This window comes from Zonotrichia leucophrys, chromosome 6 (genome assembly GCF_028769735.1).
Source record: "Zonotrichia leucophrys gambelii isolate GWCS_2022_RI chromosome 6, RI_Zleu_2.0, whole genome shotgun sequence".
NCBI lineage: Eukaryota > Metazoa > Chordata > Aves > Passeriformes > Passerellidae > Zonotrichia > Zonotrichia leucophrys.
In genome coordinates, this window is record NC_088176.1 from 137,724 (window position 1) to 159,230 (window position 21,507).

Sequence of the window (21,507 nt, forward strand, 5' to 3'; positions counted from 1 at the left end):
TAATTTGCAAGAATATTTGAAATTAAAATTCTATTTTCTTTTGTATTTCAGAGTAAAAATGTTAGTATCCCATTAATGAGACAACTAGCCCTTAGAAAAATAAATCTTGTGGAAATTCTTTTGGATATTTTTCATCTTGTCATTACTGAGAAAAAGTTTATAAATCTGGGAGAAGAATCATTTCATGAATTTATGGAGGAAATCAGCATTGAAGGTGATGCAATAGAACAGGTAATACAAAATGTTTAGTCCTATGACTTGCATAAAAGGTATAACAAGGTTTTCCATAGCATAACTTCTTCCGCTACTGAGGAAATGGGTTCCCAGAGCAGTCATGTAGTTTTGTAGCAACAGAGGTTGAAGTGTGTGGTTTAGCCTTGGGGATGGTTTGCTGGCCCCCCTGCCCTTATCCCACGTTTTCCTTGGCACTGGTTGAACTTTGATTATGGATGTCACATTGAACTTTTTTTTCTTAATCAGTTGGTAATGAATTTGTACATCTATTAAAGATAGCTCATTTGTAGTTGAAAGTATAATCACATTTAGCATATGAATTTGTATGTGAATACATATGTGTTGCATTTTTTTAAATGCATTCTTCTATCTGTGTGGGGATATATGAGCAAATAAATGTAAATATGTATTTTACCAGGATTGGAAGTATATGAAACGCACCATGGCTCATATTGCACTGGCTCAGTTAGCAAACATACAGAATCTTTGCAAAGGCTGTCCCAACATCGAATCCAAGTGCCTGTATCTAAGTGGAAAAACACTTCATTTACTTGCCATCAATGTAGATCCCATATATTCAGAGATTTACTGGAAGCCAAATGTTACGGTATGCATTCTTTTCTTCAGTTAGATTTATTTTTCTGTGTAAAGTTTATCTGCTCTAATATTTTTTTATATACATTTGTATAAAAGCTGCTCTTTATGTAGGGCTAGGTTTTGTATACTGCATGCAAGCCATAATAAAAATGGATGGTAAAATGAGTAATTTCAAAAACATGTTTTTGCCTGCATGCTATCCTTGTGTAGCTAATTTTTGATTTGTTTGTGAGATATGCTAATTACAACATTTTCAAAAGAGAGATAGAAAAATTCCTCTAATGCCTTAAAGGGTGAGTGAGCTATGGTCTGTGAATCCATGCAATCAGGTATTGATTTGTAGGTTAAAAGCTTGGGTTTGCAAATTCCTTCTGTGTTGCAGTAAGAATCCTTGTAAAGAACCCTTGTGAAAAAAGGAGAATTGATAGAGGCATTATACATTCAGTGATGAATTAACGTTTTCAGAAGAAATGAGTGGAGGACAAATATGAGAAAGTCAAACTCTCAGAAGTTGTATGGGGGGGCTTTTTTAGTTTATGTTGGTCATATTGCCTTCATAACATACTAACAAATTTTGATGGTTGATAGTATTACTAAATCTCTTACCATGAAGGAATTAAGATAGTGATTTCTTTTAAGATTAATTCAGTTTCCACAAAAGCTTACATGAAAGAAATGAAGCCTGCCTTACTTAATGGAGTGATTAATTATTCATTTTTTTTTAAACTGTGATGGGTAGGAAGATGCTATATCAGACACCAGAAAATCTTCGCTGACTTCAGCAGAATGCAGTGAACAGGACGTGACAGAGAGTGGTTTATCAACTAATAAATGTCAAAATGATGAATATAGGAGGAAAATACAAGAATTAAAGGTATATTACTTTATGAGCTTGCATTAGAATTTGAGTGCTTTCTTTTTATGGAATAATACTCAACTTATCAGTTGTGTTTAAACTGATAATGGAAATGTTGTAACAAAAACTTGATCTTAAAAACAAAAAAAACCTACAAAACACTTTCCAACGCACAGCTTTCCATCACTCAGCTGTGGAGCTCAGTCCTGCTCCTCAGTCAATTGTGTGGGAACTCCTGAATGAGCTTATCCAGTTTCTCTCAGAAAGAAATAATTTCTCCTTCAGTGGTTTCCCACTGTTTGAGCATGTAGCAACGAGGACTGAATGCACAGGCAGTTTCTTTCTGCCTCACAGATATGACTTCTTAAGGGAGCATAACATTTTGCAGATTGGGAAAAAAGAAATTACTTCAGTCACAAAACCTTTGTGAAACTCAGTGAGCTGATCTCTGTTAATTACTGCTGTTGAAAGCACACTAGGAATTGGGAATGTACAGTTTGTGTTGTTGTAAAATCAATAAATACCTGGGGTAAGAAATGTGTGGGTTCATTTGGACTAAATATGTTAACTGTCCAAGAAACAATTGTATTGATCCTTGGTTCTGAACTGCTCATACTGCCTTGAATTTAAAGTCTCTTCTGCTGAGTACACCTTTTATATTAAAAGAAATTCCTTTGTTAGACCAAGTATTTTTTAATGTTGTAAAACAGATGTTCGAGTCTGCTAAAAATGATTCAGTATTTGCATATTTTGATCATACATTAAGTGCCTTAAAAGGAAAATTAATTAAAATTGCTCATTAAAAAGCAATATTTATCTTCTCTAACATGCTATAATCAGTATATGTATAACAAATCCTTAATATTAACCAATTTTAATATAAAGCTTTTTATTTTTTGTCATCTAGACACAACAAAGGATGGCTCAAAAGTATCTTTCTCAATCCAATGAGGCTTTGCTGCAGTCTGTGGCTATTGCATTCAGTTATAATGTTACTGATGTACTGGCTCTTGCTAGTTTGGAAATGGCTGAATGCTTTCGACAGTTTGATCCAATTTTAACTAGCCAGTATTTGGCACTTCATCAGGTAAGGCAGCCAATGTTTGTGCTGCTTTTCCGTGGGAGGATGTTTGAAGCTGCAAAAATGAAACTGTATTTGCATAGTCTGAAAATTGGCCATAGAGAGCACATGTAGGGTTCCACATATAAGAACCAGAGTGTAATATAGGTCATCAAATATATGGTATATTTGCTAAGCTCAGAACATCAGATCAGTGGTTTGTTAACAATTCTATCACCTGCTGTGTTTGACCTGACATTTTCATTGACGATTGCATGCATGAAAAAATTTTAGTAGGAATAAATTACTATATGGTCATTAGCAAAGATAAGACATTGCCAAAAAATAATTTCATCCTTCCCTAACAAATAATTTTAGAAATCTTTCTCTGGATTTGTTCAATCATTATTTTGCAGCGGATAATTCAGTTTATGTTCAGTTTCTCGGATTGATACCTGCACAGCATGGTCCCATAGATGGCTTGAAGGTGTATGCATATGAGTATGTGCCTCCATCAAAGAAAAGATGCAGAAAATCTGTAGGGCTTATATTCCCTGTATCAGGAACAAATAAACCATATTTCCTAGTTCAAATGACAGGATTAGTATGTTTGCTGAAAGAAAAGTTTATATAGTCTTACCCATTATTTTGCATTTTGTAGAAATCTGCTGTGTGGTATGATGGGTGTCCATTAAAGCACAGAAACAGAAAAAACTCAGCTTACTTGAAAGGCTAAGCTAAGAACACAGTATTTACCATTCCATGTAGACCTCAGATGACTAAATGCAGGAACCTTGATGGTAAATGTAGACAAAGAAATTAATTCCAGCTATTTGTATTTAAGAAATCTTCCTTAGTTATTGTCAGACTGTTTACATTAACCTGTAAAACAAGCAGCAGTCTTCTGCTGGTTCATCTCACCTTTCAAGGTAGAGGACTTCTCTTCAACATAGATATATATTATAAAGACATAGCTTATATATTTATTCATTTTATTTTTGTGAAGGCAAATAAATAGATGTAAAAATTTTGCAGAGTTGTTCAGTGTCTGTGATGATGAAGAATATCCTTCTAACTGCTACGTGCAACACGAGCAGCTCTCAGCTGGCAGCGTTGCTGCATCTGCAGAATCAGTTAAAACAAAACAGAAACACAAGTGATCTTCTAAAATGTGTGGAACAGCAACTGACTGCTAATTCAGTGGTAATTTCTGAGCTACTTATTAGGGGTTTATTATATGTTATATAAATGCACACAGAGAGATATATGTGTGTGTACGGGACATGAGTTGGTGGTGGGTTGGCAGTGCTGAGAGAGTGGTTGAACTTGATGGTCCCTGAGAGCTTTTCCCACCTGAATAATTCTGAGATTCTAAGAGCCACCCCTGTACCTTCCCCTGCTATCAACATCTTGCCATGTAAACCAAGTACAATTTCATATAGTGTTTATTGGTGAACTGTCTCTTGCAAAACTTTTTTTTCAAAAGTAAATGTTGCTATGAATTATTCTATAATTTCCTTTGCTAATACTCTGCTATTGTTTGATAGCATTTTAACTTCAGAAACTGTGTAGTGGCCGTAAAGGTCATGTTGGTATGGAGAGTGGACTAAGATACAGTATTTGTTATTTGTTTTAAATAATATTTATAAGTTCTTCTGCACTGCACAAAAATTACATGATCATAGAATGGTTGAGGTTACAGAAAATCTCTGAAGGTCATCTTGTAAACCCCTCCTCCTCAAGCAAGGGCCACCTAGAGCTTGCTGCCCATGACCATGTCCAGATGGCTTTTGAATTATCTCCAGAAATGGAGGCCCCACAGCCTCCTTGGACAGCTTGTGCCAGTATTTCCTGTTGCTCAGACAGAGCCTGGCACCTCTGCTGAGTGTGTGATCAGTTTTCTAATGAAAGAACTGAGAATGGGGTTTATAAAGTCTATGAAAATAATAGTGCTTTTGAACTACTGTACAGGCATGGAGAAACCTCTGTATTCCTGTTGAACATTTTAATATAGTGGATGAATTGCCATCCAGTTTCTGCATAGTTATTCTCCAGCATTCAGAAGACAGGTATAAAATTTCATCATTTTGATTTAGCACTGTTTGTTACAAATATAGTCCTTTTTTTGTGGTTGAATATTGCCTTTCACTTCTAATTTTGATGGACTTGAATTTTAGGATAATGAACTAATTAATATATAAATAAAACTGCCTGTGGCTCAGTGTTATGTTTTCTGTTCTTTCCATTTCCCTAATTATCTCTCAAATCCCCAGAGTCACTTGAAAAGTTTCAAGCCATTCTTAATATGATTCCTAAGTTCTATTGAGAGTTTCCTGCTTTTATTGCTTATGCTCTTGGAAATGTTAGAAGGGGTCATATTTAGCTTTATAAAGCCACAAATTATCTGATTATAGCAGCCTAATTAGCTGCAATAAACTAGCTCATAAATTGAGCAACTGACTATGAGAGCATTCACCAATTTAAAAAGTCTTTAACACTTGTCATGGGACAAATAGAAATCTACCTTATTGGTTACACAGTGATAAAAGAATTTCCCTTACCACTCTGTTTGTTCCAGCTAGAATGTGCAGGTTTTTGCATCCAGGGTGGGGGTAGTTACTGCATCATGAGAGTATTTGTGAGCACATTAAATTAGAGGGCCATAATTACTCATCTAATAAATCTGAGTCATATAAACAAGGCTAGACAGTCAAATAATCTATTCAGCATTTTTCTGGTTTCCACAGATCACAGTTGTACAGCTCATTGATTGAGGTGCCCAGAGTAAGTGCTGCAAAGCAGAAAGGAAAACCCCCTCAGCGGATGGGTAAGTACCTCTTACTTTTAAGAGATAAAAATCATTGCACTGATGTTATGAGAAGGCTCATATCTTTCACTGTTGCAGTTAGCAAACATTTTAGATACTTTTAAAAAGAATTTTAACTCTTCCTAATTGCCAAAGAACATAAATTCATAAATATGTGTCTCATTATCAAATGTCATGTATCTAGTCACAATTTATATAACTTTTGTTTGTAGTTCAATGCTGAAGTTGTTACAAATAAATAAGAGTTTTTTTCATTGTACATATCTGTATATGTTCTGTGCTTATCTATCTAGATTTTATTTTCAAATAATGCCATGACTAGAAACTGATGGTGTTTATGCAATCATTTCTTCAAGTACAAATATACTCTTACAAGGGTGTTATCCTTCTTTTAATAGTGCAGGCAAAAGTTTCTCGATTTCCTGTGAATCCTGATGCATTTTGTATTTTGTTGGAAAAAATGCGTCTTTATAAGGACAAAAGGATGAAGAATCATCTTAAACAAACTCTTACTCACAACTTGAAAGAGTGTGTCTCCGAAACAGATGTGGTAATATATTTTACTACCTTATATTTAAAATCGGGTGAAAAACGTGTACTAAAAATATGATAGACATTCTTTATGCAGAATTTTTCAGTTCGTTCCAAGTGTGGCATCCCTAGTCTTCACAGTTACTGTATGCTTGGTACTCTGCTTCAGAATTTAATCTTAGTGTGCTACAGTTGCTGTATTTGTCATTCAGGATCTTTGAAATGTTCGTTAGTTAATCAGAATTAAAATGGTGCAGATGAGATCAGTTTACTTGAGAATGGGCCAAATTTCAGAGATTTCTGGCGACGGGCACTTGGTGAAGGGCTAGAACTTCATAAAGTTCTCAAGAGCAGACAGCAGGGCAGCTGGCTGGGGAAGCTCATTGCCTTGTCAGCTCTGCGGGGCACCCTGGGCAGCACACGGAGCAGGGCCGGGCTGCTCCTCTCGCTGGGTGCCAGCTGCAGACTGGCACTCCTGGGATGTGGAATGCAGGATCTGATTCACCTCTGCCAGGCTGCTGCTCTCGCTGGGTGCCAGCTGCAGACTGGCACTCCTGGGATGTGGAATGCAGGATTTGATTCACCTCTGCCGGGCTGCTGCTCTCGCTGGGTGCCAGCTGCAGACTGGCACTCCTGGGATGTGGAATGCAGCCTCTCGGGGAGGGGAGGCTCTCATAGCAACCTCCCAAAAAATGCGAGAGAAAATCCAAAAGGGAGCCTCCCGCTGCACTGCCTCAGCTCTGCAGCAAAGGCCAAGGGCAGGAGAGAGGCAGGAGAGAGCGAAGGCACCCGCGAGCTCTGCTTGGGTGATGGCTTTTACAAGGCGTTGGCACTCCCGTGCCCCTGGTTCTGGTTCTGGCTGCAGGGCCTGAAGGAAGCAGTGACAATTTTGGGCACATATAATACAAGGTACAGTAACAGTCCGGGTTACCCTGCACATTGACAAATCTGGTTCTTGAATTATAATTCTGCTTTATTCATCCTGTTACCATCTTTCAGTTAAGATACCAAGTATTGCAGGTGGTTGAAGTGTTGATGATCGCTTTCTCTTGCCTATGGCCAGACTTTGTTGTACTGGCAAGTTTGCAAAGATTGCTGTATTTGGGTAAGTCAAAAAAAAGGTGCTAAGATAGTGTCACATTGAACAGGTGAAAAAACCAAGTGACTTAGGTTTTTAAAAAGCACATGAATTAAAGTCCCAGAACTTATGCATGCACCCTATACTGAGCCACACAAGCCTTGGATGAGGATTTGATTCATTAATAGCAACATTCTTCACCACTTAGTTGAGTTTGTTCAGTTAGTGGATTTTTGTCCATCTAGGCTGATTTTACAAACCTCAGTTTTCAATGTCTATCTCTCCTGCATGATTCTATTTTCTTCTTCTCTGTTTTCTTCATTCTGATTAATTTTTCCCTGAATTGGCTCCACTGATCTCTCCATATGCTTTAATTTGCTTCTTCTGTATTCTTCATACAGTTTCTGTTCACTTCTTAAAGTTGTCCTTATGCAGTTTCTTCTCACCATTTGAAGGAACACATTATAATTTCTTTCTGCTGTAGTTTTCTGCCATTTTCCATTGAAATTGCTGAACTATATTAATTGTTTAAATAGTAAGTATTGACACCTTCTAGTAATTATAATGTTAGAGTATTTTGCAAAATGCTGGTACAAAATTTTGAAATAAAGTAGTTTTGAAACCAACTTCTTATATTTGTATTTTCCATTTTATGATCTTTCACACTATTTTATTTAGTCTCTGATTTAAAATATTACAAAATTTATATATAATGTGGTATTTAACAAGAATGGAGATTGAAAGTATTCTAATTTTTGTTTCTGTGTGTGTGAAAGACTCCAACAGAGAAAACAGGTGATAGTGAGCTTGATTTGACATCAGATTTCTCTGAAATAATAGAAATGATGGAAGAGTATCTGAAACCAACCCTGTCACAGTTTGATTTTTCTGCTATCAGGTAAGATATATTGACTTTGATTATCATTTGTGAAAACAGACCTGGACTCAAGTCCCTCAAATAAAGGAATGCTTTTAGAAAGGATACTCTGTTGAATGAAGGTTCCATGTATTGAAAGAGAGTATAGTCAGGATATGTCAAAGGGACTGAGCAATGTGAAGGACAAATGGCCATTTCTGAGAAGCATTGTTCTCCAGCTTAAGTTATACTTAAGTTGAAGCTCAAGATGCAACACTATAATTAAAATGATTAAAGATGGGATTTCTAAAGGACAGGACATTCTAAGGGAGAGTGTCCTTTATGTAAAATTTCATTGAAAGTGATGCAGAAATTGAAGCTGGTAATATTTTCCATTCATTTCCTCTTCCCAGAGAATCCCAGTGTGTATCAGTTTCAGCATCCGAAACAGGAAAAAAGAAAGTGAAAGATAAGGACACCAAACAAGGTAGAATGCAGGGTATGTCTTCCCGTGAGTTGTGTGTGTGTCTGTGTGTATGTGTGTGAACTGATACTAAAATCCAGTAATTTCAATTTTAATTTTATTTAAAACAAGCAGAGGGCAACGGCCTTAGCATTGTTTTTCTCTGTTTTATTTTCTATATCAAGTCAAATATTTCAGTATACTTTCAAAGACAGATTTAGATGCTGGAGCAATGCTGCTGCATTTATTTAGAGTCTTCCAAACCATACAGTCTGTAGACACCTAAATGAATGGCTTTATCACAAACCAATTTTCAGGAGAAGAGCTAGAATAAAGAGCTTTCTTAAGTCAGTAGATCAGTAAATGTCTTTGTTTTGTCTTGGTTTTTTTTTTTTTTTTTTGCTTTTAACTTTATGGACTCTCACAGGATGACAGTTGTGTACAAACCTAATGGTACAGTATGTCTCTAAACACATCTCAGGAATACACATCTGCAAAAACTGGATAAATTGTCTCCCATGCATATGCTCTTTCTCTGTAGAGCAGAAATATTGCCATAATAATATTTAGTACTTTTTTCCCTAAATAACAGAAACTTTTCTACAGAACAACGCAGTATTGGATGGGAGTGCCTTTACAACTCTAATTTTTGTAACCAGTCACTTCTGTGGCAGTTTTGCATTTCCAAATATTGTTTTCCTGAATGTATTGTATATACCTGAACTTGGACCTGAGATGGTTGGTTATTAATTCAGGGATGTTATTCCCTCTGAAGAATTGGTGTTAACAAGTGCATAGAAATTTGGCAACATCTTAAGAGTAATTATATAAAAAGAAATATTTTTTCTTAATGCACTTAATCCGCAGTGCAATGAAGTTCACGTGTCATACAATGCAGGAAACTTAGGTTTTTGCATCTAACTGCAATTGTTTATAGACAAACTGAGAACTAAGTCTCAATCATGTTCTGTCACATCTCTTTAGATACACCTGTGGATTTAGGATTGCCTGTGGTATTACTAGGGGATACTTTATTGATGGAGTTGCCTTTGGAAGCTCTGAGTGTATTTAAGGACGAAGGAATAAGTTCTGTTTCCAGAGATTTTTCTCTACAGTTTCTCTACAATCGACTACATTGGGTTGAGTCAGGTACTATTAGATAAACGTGTTTTCCTTTAGCATAATGATGCATAAAAAAGATATTTTAAAATTTAAATATGAAGTGTGGTGTATATTTTACTGGAAGACAAGCACATGCAGTAGGTTTCCAATATCTTAGGTGGACTAGATAGAGCAGTAGACTTGTTTCAGTAATGTACAGGCTGATTATAGGAGCAGTGATAGCTAATTTAGAAAAACAATGACACATTACAGAATTATATAAAACTCAGCGGATCTAGAACTGTAAAGAAACTTACAAGCATGTTGTTAAATCTTCATAGCTATTTTCAGCTGCAATTAAAAAAAAGGAAGTAAGAATTCACACTTCTGTAATTTTTTTTTTCTCTAAGACTTTGCTTAAAATACCAAATGTAAAATTTTACTCTCTGAAATCTTTCCTCTCACTTCTTGTGCTACACCTGTGCAAAATCAAATCCCCACAGGCTTTAGGAACTTTCCCTACTGCTGGCATTTATACCCTACATAAACTCTAGCAAACTGAGGTTAAATAACGTAGTTTGGCAGCGCCTAAACTTCTCCTTATGGCATCTTAAAACTCATTTCTTAGATCTAGAAGTGAGTAATAAATGCAGGCACCAAGCCATTTTTGTATGAATCAAAGATACCTTCTATTAATAAAGTTAAAAATTTTAAGCTGCATTTTTCTCATATGTAGAGAAAACCACATAAAATTATTAAAACTAGTTGGTCCATGATAAAAATTAGACCAAGTATAGAAGATCTCACTCTGTACCATGAAACTATTCTGTTCTAGAGAGGTATTTGTATTGTGTGCATATCTGTAATATTTAGTAATATTTAGCCTCCAGTATAACCTGTTCTGTTTTTTCATTTCACTCCTTTCTAAAGGGAAAGAATTGTAAGTAATGTGAGATTAGCATATTTTTACTTTACTTACTATTACAGGCCTTTTAGAAATACAAGTTTTAGAACATGTAGATTTTTTCTATTTCTGTTATTCCCTTTTTCACAGTGGAACTTATGGTTACATAATTTTAGAAGTAGATAAATGAGAGGAAGCAGAGTTGAAAAGTCTCTGTTCTTTCAATTGTGGCAGATGAGCAGTATGATCTCAAGCTTCCATGAACTTGCAGGGCACTCAGCAGTTACTGGCTGAGGTGTACTCTTGGTGATAATCATATATACAGTGAGAAACATAAGACAGTTTTCTATGCTTTTTAAAATTCCCTTAAAGAAATAAAAAATCCAATTCAAATATGAAACTTTCTTTTTCCATTAGATCTATGTCCCACAGAAATTTCAGTGATTACATTACCATCAACAATTAATAGATATGGTAAACTACTTAGAAAGTGCTTTGATGATCACTGTTCAACCCTATCCAAAATTGGCAGTGTAATGAAGCATTTCATGTCCAAGGGATCACATCTCCTCCTTGTTTTTCACTTTAAAGCCTTTATTTTTAGGCAAGAAGGCTTGGATCCTTACCTTGCTGTGTTTTGAAATGAATTTTTATATTTTTATTTAATCTATTGTTGTTATTATTTTTATTGTTACTGCTAGCAGTACTATTACTACTACTACTTAATTATATTAAATATGTTCAGTTGTTCAAGGACATTTATTTGCTAAGCTGCCCATACATTAATTTTTTTCTTTTCATTTTCACAGAAACTGAATTAAAAAAAAAAGTTGAAACATCTAAAGAAAAAACCACAAAAGCTCAACAGAAAAAGAATGTCCAAATGGTGAACTTTCCACATTTTTTGTAAATAACCAGAGAACTTGCATAAAAAAGTGTGAAAGTGTGTTGCATAAAGGTCATTATGTGCGCTAGAATTCTGAAATGGAGTGAATGTCTCATAAGTCTGAAATAATCTTGCTTCCTGTTGATTTTGCAAGGAGTTTTTCTTTGAAGAATCACGCTTTATAAATGCGACATATTTAACAAACCACAAAGGAAGCTGTTTAAAGTTACTGAAAATAATTTCTGCAAAAAAACATTGTATTTTATATACTTATTGCATATGTTTTTATAAATTTATATTTGCATATATATCTATATATGTACCCACGTGTGTGTATATATGTGTAATATATGTATATGCATTGTAGCTAATGCAGAATAGTTATTAATTTCCACTGATAATTGAATACCATGATGCTTTTAAACCCAGATTCAAAACTCTGTCAATTGTTTGATGTGTCTTTCTCTTAGTTGTTTGGCACAAAAATAATGCAATACTGTTAGTATTTAATTGATGCTTTAACATATGTATTATTTTTAATTGTAGGCGCCAGTTAATCGTGATCTACCTTCTAATTGCTTGTCTGTTGATGCACGTAATTTAAAATGTATCCTTTCACAACCTATTGGTTAAGTCTATCAGCTAAATTTCCTTCTTTTATTGTTTGAATGCATTGTTTGTGATTAACTGTTTATCAGATATTGTGGACCCCTATAATGAAGGAAGAGAAGCAGGTAATATATACTAAATAATATTTTATTTACAATCTACCCATGGAATTTAGAATTGTTTTGTACCAAAAAATGAAGTCATGACATCAAGATGTTGGCAACAAAGCATTCCTTTTCATCAGAACAGCACGGCTTATCACCTGTATGTGGTGCATGTGTGCAACAGCACAACCAACAGTTAATGGAGGTTTTAGCTCCAGAAAGACTGGTTTGGGTGGGAGGGACCCCAAATCCCCCCAGTGCCACCCCAGCCATGGCAGGGACACCTCCCACTGTCCCAGGTGCTCCAGCCCCAATGTCCAGCCTGGCCTTGGGCACTGCCAGGGATCCAGGGGCAGCCACAGCTGCTCTGGGCACCTGTGCCAGGGCTGCCCACCCTGCCAGGGAACAATTCCCAATTCCCAATCTCCCATCCAGCCCTGCCAGGGAACAATTCCCAGTTCCCAATATCCCATCCAGCCCTGCCAGGGAACAATTCCCAATTCCCAATATCCCATCCAGCCCTGCCAGGGAACAATTCCCAATTCCCAATCTCCCATCCAGCCCTGCCAGGGAACAATTCCTTCCTGATATCTAACCTAAACCCACTATGTTTCGGTGTGAAGCCATTTGCCCTTGTCCTGTCACTGTGTGTTCTTGTAAATAGTCTTTCTCCATCTGTCTTGTTGGCTCCCTTCAGATGTTGAAATAGTTACTAATTCTAAACACCATGCAAAAGAAGCCGCAGAACAATCAGTATCATAACAGAGTGTGTCTCCATTTGTTTGTAGTTCTCCTTCAGAGCAGATCAATATAAAACACTTCATGTGCTCAATATCTGATTCTAACTTTTATACTAGTATGAAAATGTAGTCAAAAGGAGAAGATTGTTTATCATTAAATGTGCAATGGTCCTTGGAGAGAAGAGGTAATTTTGGAGTCTTGTTTTCTGAAATCAGGACTCTGGAAACTCAGTTAGTTTATCCACCCACTTAAGTCCTCTCTGAGCCACAGAACTGTATGAGCAGTACTGGTTTTCAATTCTTTACCCCTTTTTCAGGATACCTAAAAGTTTTTCTTTGTGTCCTTAACCCATCTACCAAATAATTCTTGTTCACTGTAAAAGACACCATTCAAATGGGCATCTGATTTTGTTCTGAAAATGTCACAATTGTTTTAATTTTAAAAGCCAGACTTAGGTTTCAAAAAACATAAAATCTAATGATGACTTAAAACCCCATAAATATGATAGTGGCATTTTAAAGTTATTGAAATTGAGACTGCCCAAAGTAGTTTGTAATATGTTACATTAATAATGATAAAATTGTGTTGTTACAGAAACTCTAAGTCCTTCCCGAAAAATTCAGGAAATACTAGAAAAATACCGTGCCCTATTTAAAGTGCAGTGGGAAGGTGTCATTGGCCATACGTGTGCTCCAAGGTATGTAATATTCTGTTTGCTTTCTTGTTTTATCCATTTGTCTTGTTTAAAATTGTGCCTATTTTCAGAGACTTTGTCCATAAAATATTTCGCTGAGCTGATAAACACATAGCAAACCATTGTTGTTGTATCAAACACAGATCTAGGTTTGTAGACAGAATATTTTAGGGATCTGAAGTAGAGTGCTGCAAAGTGATTTAAGCAGGCTGGTTTTGTCAGAGTTGCTATATATGTAAATAATCTAATTTTGATGGAAGGTCTTCTGATGCAGTCTTTGATGAATACACATATGTGAGCAGAAGTGTAATTTCTGGCTTTGATCATAATTATTTGCAAATGCGAGTCATAAAACCAGAGCATCTCCATGCATCTTCAGCCAACTGCCAATGGGAGCACAGATTTCAGAAGCAGGGTAGTGAAGGTGCAGTTTCCAAATTCAAACATTGATCATGAAGCTACTACCATTCTATCAAGTCTGCTCATAAACACACTTTGTTCTTTATAGAAATAGTTCACTTTTAAGATCATAGCCATAGGGGAATAAAAGGGACCTCAAGGGGTCAAACAGTGACAATCCCTATGAGACAACTTGGCCATTGCTGGACCTTCCTAACTGCTAGTTCAGCAATCAGTCCTTTGGAATTTTACCTCTGAGTAGGTACTCTACTATTTTTTCATAAAAATTGCAAAGATCATTATTACCAAAGTGCAGTTTTTGCTGCCAGCTGGCCTGATTACCCACATCTCTTTTTAAAAACCAATTGCTCATGTCCTGGTGGGTATACACACGACTGCTCCCTTTGAATGTTGGACAAAGACTCTATTTTAAAGCTGTACCGTACATACAGTGATGATTTTTTAAAATCTTTTTTTGATGGAGAGGCTGGTATGTATCTAAAAATACACTATGCCTCTTGAACACTATGAGATGTTACTGAGTCATCATTTTAATACAAGAACATAGTATTAATAATTCATATGAATTATTATACTTTCTCACAGAATTCTGCAGCCATGTTTATCTTCTTGCTTTGCTTGCATGGTGACTTTTGTTATAATTATTCCTGGAGTAAATTACATTGAACTGTTTGCTATGGATAATTTCTGAAAAGTATGCTTGTAAAGAGTAACATGAAAGTAACTTACTCCCTTCTTTCCTTTCAGCCAAGCTGAATGGGAGCAGCTGCTGACAAGCTGTAGCGCATTTCTGTTCTATGGGATGGAGAGATTCATGTCTCATGTGTTGCTTAATTGGTTGGTGGCTATGAACATCCCAAGTAAGATAAGCAAATTGAGAAATATATTTAATTACACCAACTTTTATTCCTAGATGTGTCCTATCGTATCATTATCACAATATTGATATTGGCAATTAAGGGCTTTTTTCTAGATCCAAGGTTTTTAGTCAGAAAACCTTTGTATTATGTAGGTTTTATTCTGTTGCACAGCTTTCTCGTAAATCCTCACAAATAAGCTTAGTCCTTCTTCCTTTCCATGTGTTGGAATTTCGTAGGTTTCAAAAATTAAGTCAATATCTAATGGTTTTCTCAGTAAACCATCTCATTTTCTTTGGAATTTAGTATTTGCTTGCAAGATATTTTTTAATGCTAAGAACAACCTCTGCAGTGCCACTTCAAGTGCCAAAATTTGTAACTCTCTGCTGAGGCAAGCAAGAATTGTCCATCGGGTCTAGGTTAATGCTGAAGGATTACTCTGGTATTACAGAGCATTTGTAGATTCTGTGAAGTCTCTGTACCCTCTGTAGAGGGTATTTTTTCTCTGTTTCTTCACAACTAATTAGTCCTTCTGTTGTAACCTAAGGCTTAGATTCAGGACTGGTTTTTCAGATTAACAATCTTCATTTCTCCTCCTGTTTTCCTTGCACATCTGGAAGAAGCTTGATTTCAGAGTTGTGCTGAATTTGTCAGGGTAGCTCTATTGTGTTGACATGTGAAAGTGAGGACAGTACACATCAGATTGTGAAGCCCTGTAGAGAAAAAGGAAGCTTCTTTATGAAGCTTTGATTTTAAAAGTGATTTTAATATCTATATGTAAATATTACAAGAAATAAGAAAAATATTTTCTCTGTATTCATGGATTATGACTGAAGGTGGTATTTCAGATGTCCATAGACCAGATATTTACAGGTCTGGCAACTTTTGGAAAGTTGTTAAACTACTAAACTACTGTTTCCTACTCTTAAAATATGCCAGGATTAATTCTGTCTGAGATTTCTGAAAGCTCTAACCTAGACCAAATATTATGAAGTATTTGTTTTGGTCATTTACGTGATGAAATAAAATAAATAATTGTTAAATCTGAGCATGAGACCAGGCTGACAAAGAGAATGCAGTGGTTTAGCAAATCCTGAAATGCAAGATTATGATACAAATTTATGCGGAGTGTAATTTGGGAGAGTCTAGTGGGACATATTATGCTTCAGGGAAAATAATCAATTAATCATTAATAAGTTAAGGTATGACTGCTTAAGGGGCAGAGTTGCAGAGCAGACTCAAGAGATGGATCACAAATTAAGCAACGTACCCTTGCTAGTGTTAAAAAACCCCCAAGGTCTGTATGGGGTAGCTACAGAGGAGTGTCATGTGCAAGCTGTGTGAAATAATTCCCCACTCTACATAATATTCCTAAGGTCTCACCAGGAGAAAAATATCAACCACATAGAGTAAGTTACTGCTAGAGGACACTAGGAGTGGTCAAAAGGCTGTACCACAGCTTTTGTGCTTAGTTTTATTAATAAATAGTATGTAGTAATATGTTCATATGCATTTAAAACATGCTTTCAGAGGAAAGATTGACATATTGAGAGGAGATGTGATAGAAGTTTTAAGTGTGTCAAAGAGTTTCCAGGCAGAGAAGTAATTTACTTCTCATCTGCTTGGGATAGGAGAATAAGTAACAGATCTAAGCCACAGCAAACCAAACAGTAGACAAAACCTTTTAATTCTGAGAGGATTCTGAGTTGTTTTACTGGAGACTTTTAAGGAAAATAAGGTATGTTAGGGACGTAACTTGGTTGTACGTTGTGGAGAGGAGCTGTGGTACAAAAAAATTTCAATACCTGCATACCATAAACGTCCAAGAGTTTATAACTACAGTTGGGTCATACAGGTCATTGGCTGTAATAAGATGGTATGTGGACTTCATTAACAATTATGCTAATGTGGCACAGGGGAAAAAATCCTGCAAAACACGATGGAAAAGTGTGGCAAAATTACATGAAATAATGCCAGGATTACTATTAGTGTACTTTTACATGGTACTTGACAATTGCAGCTGAAATATGTAGGTTTTATACTAGTGGTTTAGACTGTGTTCAAGAAAGTAATTAACTTGCAAAAGGCCTGATTTACTTTAATTATTATGCTGGGCATTGTTATCAGTGCAAGCACCATTACTATATTTTTTTCCAGAATGCCGTTTGGTGATTCTTCTGGATCTGGTAAGATCACAGCAAAGTTACCAAAGAATTGCCAACGCTGACCTCCACAAAAGGTAGGTAAAGTCAGTTTCAGTAAAGTCCACAATAAAGATTATTTCAAAGAAAAGTTAAAATTTTGACTTATGAATATTATCCTTCTGCAAGAAAAAGAGCTTCTTTTTAGGACTAAATAGGATGAAAGCTCTGTTAGAAGGCAATGGTGAGAAAATATGGCAGAGAAACCTTGCTATATTACACATACCTCACAAGTCTGAGAACAAGATTCTCAAAATGTTGTAAATGGATATATAAAATTTTCCTTTGACAGATAAACTGCTATGAGTCCCTCTGAGGGTTCATACATGGAAAAGTTTAACAATCAGATTTTTATTTAAACAAATTACTATAGCATGTAAAATAACCTGTTCAGAATTTTTTGTATGAATTGCAGCTTTTTTTAATCTTTAAAAGCATTTAATTATTATCATTGCTGTTAAGTTGGCAGGTTTTACATTCTTTTATTGCATGTCCATTATGAATTCTTGACAGATGCCAGTGTGTCCTAATTCTATTCATTAATTATTTAGACCATGCTGAATTTTCAGATAACCTGATCATACTCTTGAGGGATGAGATGCCTTGCAGAGGGGTGTGGATAGATGGGAGCATTGGGCAATCAGCAGTGACATGAAATTTAGCAAGAGCAAATGACAGACTCCTCACTGGTGGCACAGTAATGCTGGACACGAGTGCGAGCCTGGAGAGGGGCAGCCCTGCAGAAAGGCCCTTGAGGCTGAGCCAGCACCGCGCCGGGGCAGCAGGCGAGCAAAGCACATCCTGGGGACAGAAATATCTCCTGACTTTTCTAATTATTCATTCAGTGAAGAAGAAATAGGAAAAAATTGTCTAAAAAATACTGTTTAATAAGTGCAACAATGCATAAATCTAGTTATATGTAAAATAGGTTATATACATATCGACATATGTAAATATGCAGATGTCTGAGTGTATAAACAAACTCCTGGTATTTTTTTTATATCCTTTTTGATCCCAAACGGCCATTTCTTAAAGTAAACCAAAACACAATTCCTTAAGCTAGTTTTTCAAACTCAAAAATTTTGAAATCGCAGTTCAATAGTTTAGTGAATTTATCAATAAGAGTTACATGTTTAAGTCCAAAAGCTTCCTGAAAATTTAGAATAACATTTATTTAAAAAATGAGTCACATAAACTCCATAGACAATCAGATAGCATCACCCCAAAGGATTGCCGAAAACTTTCATTATCATGTTTTGATAAAGTTACTATAAAAAGCAAGTCTGAATAAAACCAAAATGCAACCCTTCTATTTACTGCAGTTTCAACGTAAGAGTATCACTCCTCTTTTATAACTAAAATAATTTTGCCAAAGATGCCGAAATATTCAGCAGTAAAAACTCGAAACCCACATTGCACGATTTGCTTTTAAGCCTCTGAATCAACACCATACTTACAACAAACAACAAAGTTTCAGTTCCTGCAATATTTTTTGTCTAAACGTCTTTTCACATCTGAGTCTCAATTTTTGACTGTCTTATAAAAGGTATTCTGCAGTGTTTTGTAAAGGTTAGGGTCATACTACTCCTTTCAGATTTCCAGAGATGTCCAGAACTACAGTAACATGACAGAGAGTAAATCCCGTGGTAAAACTGCATCATGAAAAAATGTTGGGAGAAGGTTACCTGAATTCATTGTATTAAATTCAAAGTGCTATATGAGTGTTGGAAAACACTCAATGATCAGCATACAAGAAAATATACTCTGACATTCTTTCTCCTTCTATCAAAAAACATTGCATATTTAGTCATATTTTTATATACTATGTGTTTTTATATATTATGTGTTTTTATATATTATTGATCTCTTTCTTTAGTTGTCTACGTATTGCTCTGGAGAGACCAACAGAGACAGCAATGCTTCTGAGCCTGACGGGTGTTGGTTCCGTAGTAGCCATGCAGTGGTACACCAGCTTGGAGGAGAATGCAGGGAGGCTGGAGTCCCTGTTTGAGAGTGAGTGTTTGTGTTTGCCCCGCTGGGGTGTGCATTGCTCCGGGGACTGTGTGTATCTGCCTGTCCCCTGTCCCTCCTTCCTTTGCCCCTTACCAAACTCTGCCTGCAGTTTGTGTAGGAGCTGAACTGCAGCAGCAGCTGCCGTGTGCTGGACAGGCTGATCTTTCACACAGAACAGTGACCTGCTTGAAACAGATTTGGTGGGGGGTTTGTTTATGGTCATGTGGTAAGAACAGGATTTATATGGTGAGAAGCACTGCCCCAGGACATGGCCATCTGTAGTTACATAAACCATGGGGGAAAATCCCCTGGATGTAACTTACATCTGCACAGATACATTGCTCACATCTGTAAAGATACCCTTTTTCATTGCCTTTTAAATGGAAAACAATTTCATGGTTTTAAATGGAAAACCATTCTAAGGTATTTCATGGTGAAAGCACCAGACTGTATGGTTGATATTTTCCTGTTTTTCAAAACTTTCATTAAAAACTCACAGAAACTAACGTTTCTTTCCAGATTTGCTAAGCTTTGGCAGAACCACTGGGCAGACAATTCATGTTCTTCAGAAAAGTAGAAGTCACGGGAAAAGGCATTCCATGAAAAGTAAGAATTAAAAGGCTTAGTATAAAGACTGGCTATAGACACTAACTAGAACCTTTAGATAGGTAGTCCACAGGTGTAACAGATGAGCTATTACAATTTTCTCTGAAACTTCTTAAAAGAGCTGGGAGTCAGAAGATACAATATCATAATTGGAGTAGCCATATTTTATATAAATAAAATTCTGGGGAGGCTTTGACATAGCTGACTAAAGGCAAAAACTTTTTCTCCACTGAACAAATAAGGTAGTGTTACTAACAAGATAAATCAGGAGCACAACATAGACAATATAAATGGTATGGGATTATGAGCTACAAAAAGATCAGTAGGATCTCCAGTGATTTTAGACAGTCTGCATTGTACAGGGCATACTACACGTAAGAAATATCTGTCATCTTGTTGGAGAGAGGGGAAGAATTTCTGAGTAAAACAATTTCTAATATACTGCCTATAAAATTGTACTGCTATTTTTCAATGTACAGGACTTATCTTTTAAAATAAGGTTTAATAAAATTAATTTTATTTATAGCTTGAACTGTCATAGAATTGAAGAAAGAACTCAGATCAGAAATATTTCCTAGTTTTCTGTTTTTCTTTTTCAGAAAATGCTTCTTCAATGCTGTTGTTAATATTTTTAAAATAATGTTAAAGAACCACAAGTATTAATCAAAGAGAAGATGTGTTAAATTATAGTATTTACAGCATTCTTATATTTAGTCATATTCAGAAATAACAATGTTTTTTAATACATTTTTATAGTGGAAGCAGATTCTCGCAGCTCTCCTGAAGACAAAATAGAAGAGCAGACTCTTTGCACTTCCTCAGATCCTCCTGCAAGCCATCCATCGTGTTTTAACTGTGTGCTCTATGGTTTACCCAACATAATTCTGATGTAATTTGTGTCAATATTTTCATACTGATCTAAGGAGAGGTGAGATTAAGAAAATGTGCATATTGCTGTTTCAGATGTAAACAGTTTGATATTAGCATAGCATATGTCAGGAAAATAGCATATATAGCTCAGAAATTTCAGTTAGTGCTCTAAGGTTTTTTTATCTTAGTGAATCCTTCAAACATTTGGTACATACCAACATATTTGAAAGAAAAGTGGGCTTGATGCTTGAATGGAATTGGAATGTATCAATGTCAGTGCTTCCATTTGGAAAAACATTTCCTTGATGTATTTTATTTTCGCATGGACAATTCATCAGAAACATAGCTAGAAAATTTACCAAGTGACCTTATTCTGAATGAACTGATCTTTTTATGTGGAAGTAGTTGTAGTTTAATTAGAAAACAAATTAGTCTTAAATAAAACGGTTAATAATTTTTGCTTTCTTTATTTTCCTGTGCTTTTCTTTAATAGCATTCCCAACATAATTCCCAATTCCCAATCTCCCATCCATCCCTGCCAGGGAACAATTCCCAATTCCCAATCTCCCATCCAGCCCTGCCAGGGAACAATTCCCAATTCCCAATATCCCATCCAGCCCTGCCCTCTGGCACTGGGAGCCATTCCCTGTGTCCTGTCCCTCCATCCCTGTCCCCAGTCCCTCTGCAGCTCTCCTGGAGCCCCTTCAGGCCCTGCCAGGGGCTCTGAGCTCTCCCTGGAGCTGCTCCTGCCCAGGTGAGCCCCTCAGGTGTCCCAGGCTGGCTCCAGAGGGGCTCCAGCCCTTGGAGGATCTCTGTGACCTCCTCTGGACTTGCTCTTATACTGGGGACTCTTGAGCTAGATGCAGTTCTCCATCTGGACTTTCACAAGGGTGAGAAATTATTTTTATTATATTAATCAGTCAATTGTTTTAATGGAATAAAAATATTAAATTAAAATATTTTAAAATTTGAAACACTTATCTGATTTTTAAAAATAAT

General features: G+C 36.1%; 1 protein-coding gene across 1 annotated transcript in view; it reads left to right on the forward strand.

Annotated features, from left to right (window-relative positions):
* CFAP46 (cilia and flagella associated protein 46) overlaps positions 1-21,371 on the forward strand; it is a 70,167-nt gene extending 48,796 nt beyond the window's left edge. Inside the window, exons 40-59 of the mRNA XM_064716873.1 lie at positions 52-231; positions 653-841; positions 1,571-1,705; positions 2,595-2,774; positions 3,783-3,950; positions 4,719-4,816; positions 5,495-5,574; positions 5,973-6,124; positions 7,960-8,081; positions 8,453-8,538; positions 9,487-9,651; positions 11,317-11,393; positions 11,940-12,000; positions 12,092-12,127; positions 13,442-13,544; positions 14,709-14,821; positions 16,976-17,057; positions 18,896-19,032; positions 19,552-19,638; positions 20,395-21,371. Coding sequence (XP_064572943.1) covers positions 52-231; positions 653-841; positions 1,571-1,705; positions 2,595-2,774; positions 3,783-3,950; positions 4,719-4,816; positions 5,495-5,574; positions 5,973-6,124; positions 7,960-8,081; positions 8,453-8,538; positions 9,487-9,651; positions 11,317-11,393; positions 11,940-12,000; positions 12,092-12,127; positions 13,442-13,544; positions 14,709-14,821; positions 16,976-17,057; positions 18,896-19,032; positions 19,552-19,638; positions 20,395-20,531 — 2,388 coding nt within the window. The 3' untranslated portion in view covers positions 20,532-21,371. The remainder of the gene's footprint in view (positions 1-51; positions 232-652; positions 842-1,570; positions 1,706-2,594; positions 2,775-3,782; positions 3,951-4,718; positions 4,817-5,494; positions 5,575-5,972; positions 6,125-7,959; positions 8,082-8,452; positions 8,539-9,486; positions 9,652-11,316; positions 11,394-11,939; positions 12,001-12,091; positions 12,128-13,441; positions 13,545-14,708; positions 14,822-16,975; positions 17,058-18,895; positions 19,033-19,551; positions 19,639-20,394) is intronic.
* Positions 21,372-21,507: the final 136 nt, after the last annotated feature.